Source organism: Salmo salar, chromosome 05 (genome assembly GCF_965601325.2).
Source record: "Salmo salar chromosome 05, fSalSal1, whole genome shotgun sequence".
In the NCBI taxonomy this organism is placed as follows: domain Eukaryota; kingdom Metazoa; phylum Chordata; class Actinopteri; order Salmoniformes; family Salmonidae; genus Salmo; species Salmo salar.
The window spans coordinates 34622509-34632674 of NC_138295.1; the positions used below are offsets into that span (position 1 = coordinate 34622509).

A 10166-nucleotide genomic window follows, 5' to 3' on the forward strand; every position below is an offset into this window, starting at 1 on the left:
GCAAAACACCAGTCTCAACGTCAACAGTGAAGAGGCGACTCCGAGATGCTGGCCTAGGCAGAGTTGCAAAGAAAAAGAGATATCTCAGACTGGCCGATAAAAAGAACAGATTAAGAGGGGCAAAAGAACACACACACTGGACAGAGGAACTCTGAGTAGACCATGTCCAAACTTTTGACTGGTACAATATACATATGTGTGTACAAAACATTAGGAACGCCTTCCTAATATTGAGTTGTACCCCCTTTTGCCCTCAAAACAGCCTCAATTTATAGGGGCATGGACTCTGCAAGGTGTCAAAAGCATTCCGTGATGCTGGCCCATGTTGACTCCAATGCTTCCCACAGTTGTATCAAATTGGCTGGATATCCTTTGGGTGGTGGACCATTCTTGATACACACGGGAAACTGTTGAGCGTGAAAAACCCAGCAGCGTTGCAGTTCTTGACACAAACCGGTGCGCCTTGCACCTACTTCCAAACCCTGTTCAAAGGTACTTAAGTCTTTTGTCTTGCCCATTCAACCTCTGATGGGCACACAGACACAATCCATGTCTAAATTGTCTCAAAGCTTAAAAATCATTATTTAGCCTTTCTCCTCCCCTTCGTCTACACTGATTGAAGTGGATTCAACAAGTGACATCAGTAAGGGATCATAGCTTTCACCTGGTCAGTGTATGTCATGGAAATAGGTGTTCTTAAAGTTTTGTATACTGTTCACAGGGATATTTGTCACTGTGTGAAACGTTGCACTTTCAGAGGGACTTGAGAGCATCACAGCCCTCCAACCAGCACCACAGGGACTGGAGAAAGACCCCCACACCCTGCATAAGTAATCGGGTGTGTGTGGTACCTTTTCCTCTCCAAGTCTCCCCAGGTCAATGTTTCCGTTGGTGTCAGGCTGAGGTTGTTGTGTCTTCGGCTTCCTTCCCCCTGCAAGGAAACCAACCAAATATAACTTACCGGTAGTACACTTCATATAATATACACCTTCATGTTTATTACAGACACACAGGGACAGTGGACAACACAGAGATGGATAATAAAGAAAACATTTAGTTGCATCGGAGGCTGACCATAGGTAAGTGCGTGTGTGGTAATGACCCCTCAGCCGGTTAGCCCTTAAGTCTGCTGCCCTTGAGCATGACTCTGGACACAATGGTGAGTCAGAATAGGATGAGTGTGAGGGAATGTGTGGACAGGAAGTTACATGGGGCTTCTAACCCTGATCTCACCTGATCCCTTCCAATCCCATCAGGCCGTACTGTGAGAGGACATAACACTGGGATATAACAGGTGACGGAGCCCAGAAGGTAAATGAATACCTAATAGCACAGTGTGCAGTGATCCAAGTCCTTAGCATTTCTCCTCCATCTGCAATGATGGGTAAACGACTGCACAGAATGTCTGCACCAATTGGCTCATTCATCCCCTCTCCTCTCCCCTGTAACTATTCCCCAGGTATATACTGAGCACTTGTTGGCTGCTTTTCCTTCACTCTGCAGTCCAACGCATCCCAAACCATCTCAATTGGGTTGAGGTCAGGTGATTGTGGAGGCCAGGTCATCTAATGCAGCACTCCATCACTCTCCTTCTTGGTCAAACAGCCCTTACACGGCGTGGAGGTGTGTTGGATCATTGTCCTGTTGGAAAACAAATGATAGTCCCACTAAGGGCAAACCAGTGTATCGCTACAGAATGCTGTGGTAACCATGCTGGTTAAGTGTGCATTGAATTCTAAATAAATGACTGACAGTGTAACCAGCAAAGCACTCCCACACCTTCATGCTTCATGGTGGGTACTACACATGTGGAGATCATCTGTTCACCTACTCTATGTCTCATAAAAACACGGCGGTTGGAACCAAAAATCTCAAATTTGGACTCTTCAGACCTAAGTACAGATTTCCACCGGTCTAATGTCCATTGCTTGTGTTTCTTGGCCCAAGCAAGTCTCTCTTCTTATTGGTGTCCTTTAGTGGTTTCTTTGCAGCAATTCAACCGTGACGGCCTGATTCAGTCTCCTCTAAACAGTTAATGTTGAGATGCGTCTGTTACTTGAACTCTGGGCTGCAATCTGAGGTGCAGTTAACTCCAACAAACTTATCCCCTACAGCAGAGGTAACTCTGGGTCTTCCTTTCCAGTGGCGGTCCTCATGAGAGCCAGCTTCATCATAGCTCTTGATGATTTTTGTGACTGCACCTGAAGAAATGTACAAAGTTCTTGAAGTTTTCCGGATTGTCTGACCTACATGTCTTAAAGTAATGATGGACTGTCATTTCTCTCTGCTTATTTGAGCTGTTTCATAATATGGACTTGTTCTTTTACCAAATAGATATATTCTGTCAGAATTTTTTTTTAAACATTTCTAAAAACCTGTTTTTGCTTTTGGGGCATTGCGTGTAGATTGAGGAAAATGTTTTATTTAATTAATTTTAGAATAAGGATGTAATAACATGTGGAAAAGGGGAAGGCATCTGAATACTTTAAGTGCACTGTATATTGAATACAAGGTCATTGACAGTAAAAGGTATCCAGCTGAGTTTGAAGACCAACACAAACATCAGCTGTGGGTTGCCATTCTACAGTGGTGTAAAGTACTTAAGTAGTACTTTCAAGTATTTTTACTTAAGTAGTTTTTTGGGGAATCTGTACTTTACTATTTATATTTTTGACAACTTTTACTTCACTACATTCCTAAAGAAAATAATGTACTTTTTACTCCATACATTTTCCATGACAACCAAAAGTTACATTTTGAATCCTTAGCAGGATAGGAAAATTGTCAAATTCAAGCACTTATCAAAAGAACACATGGTCATCCCTACTGACTCTGGCCTGACAGACTCACTAAACACAAATGCATCTTTTGTAAATAATGTTTTAGTGCTGGAGTGTGCCCCTGGCTATTCATACACTTTAAAAACAAAAAAAAATGGTGCTGTCTGCTTTGCTTAATAAGGAATTTTCTATTATTTTTACTTGATACTTAAGTATATTTGAGCAATTTTAATTACTTTTGATACTTAAAACCAAATAATTTTAGACAAGTAGTATTTTACTAGTTGACTTTCACTTGAGTAACTTTCAATTAAAAAGGTATTTATACTTTTACTCAAGTATGACAATTGGGTACTTTTTCCACCACTGCCGGTCTATCGTGACTGACCACAGAACACCGGCTATCATTTTCTGACAATTTTACTTGGTGAAACGTCACCGTTCATTGACACCCAGGTGATCTAGCACACACGGTTTTGATTTGTCTAGTCCTTTACGTTTTTCAACTCCGTCTGAAAGAGATTCAGTGCCAACAAGTATTGACCAAGACAAGATGTTTCAATTCATGTTTGTTTTTTTATAATACATACTTCAGTAAAATCTACATCAATACACTGAGAGTACATGAAAATAGCATATGCTTCAAATGTGGGAATATACCATCTGGATCTGTCTTTTCTTAACACAAACATCCTTTCGCTCCCTTTTCTGAACAGTAAAAAATATTTATAATAACACAAAAAAAAACATTGAGTGTGGAGGGACAGTGCTGTGGAGGACTAGACTACTTTCCATAGCCAGATGATGGGAACCAACCAGTCAGAGGAAAACCCAAAGATTTCAACTACGAGACAAAAGAACTACACTTGCATTGAACTTAGAATACATCATACGTGACCTGCTGCAGAGTATCAAAAAGTTTGCACAAAACTTTCAGGCTTCCTTTATATTATGTTTTGATTAAAAGAAGCATGTCCAATGTACAATCTAAGGCTTGCCCATCGTTTGAGATCCAAAGAGCTTCTAAAGCATGTACATTCTCCTACATATTTATCTGGACGGTGAAGCTAAAACTTTTAATTTGTCTCTATACTCCAGCATTTAAAATTTGAGATCAAATGTTTCATATGAGGGGACCGTTCAGAATGTCACCTGTTATTTGAGGGTATTTTCCTACATATCGGTTTTACCGTTAAATGAAAACACTAGTCCGTTTGAAGGTATCAGTATTTAATATACATAAGTGAATTTGTCTAAAGTAATCAAGTTTAGGTTCCATATTCCTGGCATGCAATGACTACATCAAGCTTGTGACTCTACAAACTTGTTGGATGTATTTGCAGTTTGTTTTGGTCGTGTTTCGGATTACATTGTGCCCAATAGAAATGGTAAATAATGTAGTGTCATTTTGGAGTCACGAAAATGTTTTATGTTATATCTTTCTGAACACTTCTAAATTAAATGTGGATGCTACCATAAATACTGATAATCTTGAATGAACAATGATGAGTTAGAAAGTTAGAGGCATAAAGATCATACCCCCAAGAAAGGCTAACCTCTCATCACTTTTGGGGGGGTATGATATTTATGCCTCTAACTTGCACTCTCTCACTTATTCACCATTATCAGTAATCTTGGTAACATCCACATTCATGTATAAGTGTTTAGAAACATTCTGTAATATTTAAATGAAAAGTGACTCCAAAATGACAACACATTATTTACTATTAATTTCTATTGGACATAAAATTCTGAAACACAGCCAAAGCAAACTGCAAATGCAGAATCACAAGCTTGATGTCATTGCGTGCTAGGAATATGGGACCAAATACTTAACTTTTGACTACTTTAATACACATACTAGTGAATTTGTCCAAATACGTATAACACCTTCAAGTGGGGGGACTAGATACATAAAGTGATTTCATTTCTAAACGGTGAAAATATATGCATGAAAATACCCTCAAATAAAAGAGGTGACATTCTGTACGGTCACCTCACATGAAATAATTAATCAAATCCAAAATGCTGGAGTATAGAGCCAAATTAAAGGTTTTAGCTTCACTGTCCAAATCAATACGTAGGAGAGTGTAGCTATGTATTATGTATACGAAGTCCCTTTATCCTCTCATCTCTTTTCCTGGTTTTCTGATGTGGAGGGAGGGATGGCATTGCAGCTCCAGTTTGAAGACTAGCTCCCTGGTAACTAGGAGCTCCATAGCTGAGGTTCAGTTCAGAGCTCTCCTCCTCTGTATGGTCCTACAGCTCCACTGCCCAGTGATTGGAGGATGGGAAGACTCCACTTCAAAACACAGGGTCAATATGGAGTCAGTAGCTGTCGGGCCCCTTGGCCTCGAGTTCAAGATTCAGGGTCCACTGGGTTCTGTGCCGACTCCGAGTCAGAGGGGTCTTCCGGGCTAGACTGGGGGAGCGCTGTGCTCACTGAAGGGGTGGACTCTGGGAGGGCTGTGTGGGGTGAGATGGCCTCTTTTTCAGGGTGTGTAGAGGGGGTAGGTACAGGGATTGTGATGGTGGTGGAGGGAGGGAGCTGTGGTTTACCTACAGGGGAGGTGGCAGGTGGCTGCTGGGTCACAGTCACAGGCTTTGCCAGTATGAGTGGAGGGGCTGGTTTAGCCTGCACCAGCTGGGTGACTGGTTTAGCCTGCACCAGCTGGGTGACTGGTTTAGCCTGCACCAGCTGGGTGACTGGTTTAGCCTGCACCAGCTGGGTGACTGGTTTAGCCTGCACCAGCTGGGTGACTGGTTTAGCCTGCACCAGCTGGGTGACTGGTTTAGCCTGCACCAGCTGGGTGACTGGTTTAGCCTGTATGAGCTGAGCTAGCTGGCCTGAGAGCTGGGCTGAGAGGTTGCCCTGCGTTAGCTGAGCTAGCTGGGCCGCCGGGATGGTGATGATGGTGATCTTCTCACCGCTCTTGGCCCCAGCGGGCATCATGGCGGGCAGGGTCTGGATCACCAGCTTGGGCCCGCCAGCGTGGGCGTTGCCCAGGGTGATGGGAGCCTGGGTGGTGAAGACGGTGGAGGAGTTGATGGTCATCTGACCCAGTGTCGTCGTCATAACCATGGGCATGGCCAAACGCATGGTCCTGTACATAAGACAGAAACAAAGATGTAACTACTTCACCGTGCATTTGGATGATTTTCACCTGGGGGGGAAAAAAAGCGCTACAAAAATGTATTATAATTATTTCATGACTTCTCCAATCATGCCTCTCACCTGTTGCCGGACGAGGTGGGGATGACAGTGACGTAACTCTGCTGTGTCTGGGTGGAGGTGGCAGGGTCAATAATCAGTGTCTGATGGTGCTCAGAGGCTTCCCCCTCCTCCTCCTCCCCATCATCGTCGAGCACCCTGATGTTCTTGGGCATGTCTTTAAACTGGTAGGCTAGCCTCTGGCCCGCCACCTTGGCTAGGATCCCCCTCTGGTAGTAATACCTGGACAGAAACAACCGTACCAGGCAGACGACTGCACTTACACTGACAATACGGAAATACACTCAGTTTACCTAACGTAAGTGTCATACTGTTGCATGCATTTTAAAAGGGGAACTTAAGGGTTAAATGCATGCATTTTAAACAGACACAAATCAAAAATTGCATTACTCATTCCTTAGCATAAAAATAGTAAAGATATGTTGGGCCAACAGTAAGCCTTACACACTAACTATAGTGAGGAATTGGCTATCCAATATAGTAGAATGGTAGCCCATAGTTACCTGAGTGCCCTGCCCATGGTTTCATAGTTCATGTCAGGTTTGTTCTTGTGTTTGCCCCACAGCTTGGACACGGCCTTGGAGTCGACCAGCTTGAAGATGCCCTTGTCCCGCTGCATCCACTTGATGTACCTGGGACAGGTGTTCTTATCCTGGAGGAGATCCAACAGGAACTCCCATAGGTAGGTGGTGCTCCCTGGAGGATGGAGGGAGAGAGAAGACCAACGTCATTCATACAGAGGATCGCTCACACACAGGCTAACTACTGAAGGGATATGGTCCCATCTTGAGTTGCTTTACGTAGAGAAGAATCCCTTCATGGGCTTGACAAACCCTACCCCTCGCTGTGTGTGTGGTACCTTTTCCCTCTCTGGGTCTCTGCCTGATTCCCAGGTCAATGTTGCCGTTGGTGTCAGGCTGAGGCTGTTGTGTCTTCGGCTTCCGTCCCCCTGCAAGGAAACCAACCAAACATAACTTCGGAAAGTTGTATATTATATAAAATTAACTTTTAATACTGGGTTGCACACAGTGACCAACACAGAGACAGATGGTAAGAACGCATTTGGTTGTGTCTGAGGCAGACCTTTCTTCTTCTTGGCAGACGGAGGCTCATAGTCGGGGGGTATAGGGAAGCTGTCCTCCTCTATGGGCTCACACTCTGTAGACACCTCCACCACCGTCTCCATCATCACGTCCTCCACTGAGACACATACAGACAATAGTTCATTATTACAGCCACAGAGCAGTGTGAAGATTCAACTCAGACTGCCAAATGGTAACAAAAACTTTGTGGTAGAACGAACTTTGCCACATTTTACGCTCATATTTTTCAGCCGACATCATGGCCCGCCACCCACTTATAATGCCTGGCCCCCGGCAAGGCCAATGGAGGAGGGGTTGAGTTGTTACCTGTGTTGTTGCGGTCTCCATGGAAACTGCTGGGGGAGTCCATGTGAAGAAGGGCCTCGGCTGCCTCGAAGGTCTTATCAAAGCACACCATGCCCCCGTGTGACGACACCTCTACTACAACAACACAGGAGACGGGACGGGGGTAGGTTAAAGGAGTGGCGAAAATACATTTGACATTTCATTTCAATGTAATGTTCGTTCAATTACTTTGTTTCAATGAGTATTCAACCGTATCTTCCTATGCCTGGGGCCCTACAGCAGCAGATACCATGGACGTTCACCCTTGGAAGCAGTTAGCTGGGCAAGATGGATGTTTCCTTTCATGAAATAATGAGAGGTTAGGCTAAGTGAAGCTGTACTTTTGGGACACTGATAGTAAACCGTGTAGCCTTTATCCTTGTAGCTCTGGAGAGGAGTGACGCAGCCTGTACCAGCTATCACCCTAAGTCTTTTATTTCCCCGCTCTTTATCTCACTCATTCACAACCCTCCCCCATTCCATGTTTGGTTGTGCATAGTAACTACTGCCTACAGAAGATCTATCTTGAGGATGGTCATTGGTCAACATCCAATATAGCTGTCCCCTCCCTCAAACCTCAATGACTTCTGTCACTCTTCCAATGGGCTCAGTTCATACACCACTAGATGTCCTTCTTGAGGTGGTCCTAGAAGAAAATAATACTCCTGATATATTGGAAAGTCTAAAACCCAATTTATGCTTGTTCAGGCAATGCGATCCAGAGGCTCTGTACGTAGGGTGTAACAATTGCGGAGCCTCCGCGAGCACCGTACTGCATCGCTGTACACCTTCCAAATTTTTTAACAATGCAGAGGGCTCCGTATAGCTCCGTGTGGACATGATTGGTTTGACGATAGGCGAGTGCGGGAGGGCCTGTACAGGGGCTAGAGCCTTTTACACCCACACTCCTCTAAAGCAATCACTCAAAAACACTATCCAAACCCTCTAACTGCAAAAAAAATTATCACAATCCTGCACCACCCTCTCACCTGTCTCCACTACCTCTGTGACCACCTCCTGCTCGTCTCCCACGTCCTGCATCAGGTAGGTCCCGTCATCATAGACCAGCACCTGGGCAGCGTAGCACTGCTCCAACTGGGCACTGGGCACCTCTTCCACCACCACAGCAGGATACTCCTCCCCATCCTCCCCTATTACAGTCTCCACCATCTCCTGCACCACCTCCCCCTCCTCACCGAGGTTCTCCTCACTCTGGAAAAAGAACAGACACACATTGAAGGGAGCGCAAGCTGAAACGTACATCATGTGTTTTGTGTATTTGAACATTTGTTGAATCATTTATAATATCAGGATAACAGAGATACCATGGTCACCAGAAAACATGTTATTCATTGGTTCACTTCACAATATTATTAATGTCAATAAGATATTTATATCAGCCCTGACCCTGGTGCTTTAAGCTTGGAATGGGCTTGTGTGTGGCAGTGGTATTGCAAGTAAAACACCTTTTAAATGTTGCATAGGGAAGGTTAGGGAAGGTTGTCTCTTACCTGCTCAGTCTCTTCCATGACAGTGACGTACTCCACCATATTCCCTCCACCGTCTGCCACCACAACAGAGGTCATCACTCATTCCTATGGAAATAAAACACGGAATCAGAGGCAGCCTCTTCCCCAACCACAATCCATCACACAGACTAGGAACAGTTCTGTATTGGGCCCTGATTCCTGTAGTATGCACTAGCGTAGTCATCACAGCTAACGGATAAACGAAACTAGCTAGCTTACACTGCAACAGTAACAAGAACAAACGTCAATTTAGCTAAAATTGACCATGTTCAGCAATAGGGCTGAGGAAACTCTACACACTCTGTAGAACGCGATAGTTGCTTTTTGCGCATCACGTTCACAAGCACTTCACGTTCACAAGCGTGACCCCAATGTTTACATCATTTGTGCAGTATCTAGGTTGTAGCTACATTAGCCAGCTAGCTAGTAACGTTCGAACTAGCTAACTATAGGTTCTACATTGTAGCTTTAATGTACATTGACTGGTAGATAGGTGTGTTCCAAGTTGTGTTATCAGAGATGACACGTTAAGTTAACTTGCCGAACTAACTACTATACAGGAAATGTTTAATAATATTTTAGTTCGTTTGTTAGCGGCTAACCTAGTTCGCTTGTTAGCTACAGTTAGCAGCGCCAGCTAGCTACGGTTGGCTGTCATATGGCCATCCTTGCCCGTTGAACACCACAGATCCAATCATGTTATTACGTAAAATTTGGCAAAATAACGTTCCTTGCCTCTTATGTTGCTTGTCCTGCAGTCGATAACTTCAAGATAGGTCTAGCTCTGAAAGCTAGCTGGCTAGCCAAATTGACCAGGCCGACGTCGACGCGCTCCTTAATTTGAATACTCTCAAGTGTTTGCAAGCTTGCACAATATTTCAGCCAAATAGCTTGCTATGTGCTCTTAGGTTGATTTTCACCGACAAACAATACTGAAATGCTGTATATTGCATTTGTTTTAAGTTAGTCCTATTTTACAGACTGTTTCGATCTCACTACTTTCCTGCGCGCCGTCTCTTTGCTGAGGGAAGTCGGGCCAACCTTCTGTAGCCCGCTAGCGAATGACACATTGGCCACGATGACGTCAGAGCATCGCGCTACTATCCCCTGGCAGTGGACCCATCCAAAGGTGGCCCTGACGTTACAAAAAAGTTATTTATCGATAAATAAGTTATTTCAGACACACTTCTGTAAATAG

General features: G+C 44.2%; 1 protein-coding gene across 3 annotated transcripts; it reads right to left on the minus strand.

Annotated features, from left to right (window-relative positions):
• Nucleotides 1-3336: 3336 nt before the first annotated feature.
• Nucleotides 3337-10036, minus strand: LOC106604688 (ETS-related transcription factor Elf-2). 3 transcript variants are annotated; one of them, XM_014199600.3, is made up of 9 exons: nt 9704-10036; nt 8951-9034; nt 8429-8651; nt 7422-7532; nt 7096-7212; nt 6851-6961; nt 6516-6708; nt 6016-6234; nt 3337-5884 (listed from the first exon to the last, which is right to left on the minus strand). In XM_014199600.3, the coding sequence occupies exons 2-9, from the start codon at nt 9023-9025 to the stop codon at nt 5140-5142; spliced, it is 1794 nt and encodes a 597-aa protein (XP_014055075.3). In that variant the 5' UTR covers nt 9026-9034; nt 9704-10036; the 3' UTR covers nt 3337-5139. The 3 variants fall into 3 exon arrangements, with proteins under 3 accessions (XP_014055075.3, XP_014055074.3, XP_014055076.3); XM_014199599.3 differs by having other exon boundaries at nt 7422-7535; XM_014199601.3 differs by having other exon boundaries at nt 6872-6961; nt 7422-7535; nt 9704-10035.
• Between the last annotated feature and the right edge of the window lie 130 nt (nt 10037-10166).

What these genes read in the sequence shown, in the direction of transcription:
- LOC106604688 (XM_014199599.3), bottom strand. Translation starts at nt 9,025, where the DNA reads ATGACCTCTGTTGTGGTGGCAGACGGTGGAGGGAATATGGTGGAGTAC. An exon ending in TCATGGAAGAGACTGAGCAG is followed by an intron (nt 8,652 to 8,950) that starts GTAAGAGACAAC and finishes TTCTTTTTCCAG; the next exon opens with AGTGAGGAGAACCTCGGTGA. An exon ending in CCCACCTCGTCCGGCAACAG is followed by an intron (nt 5,885 to 6,015) that starts GTGAGAGGCATG and finishes TCTTATGTACAG; the next exon opens with GACCATGCGTTTGGCCATGC.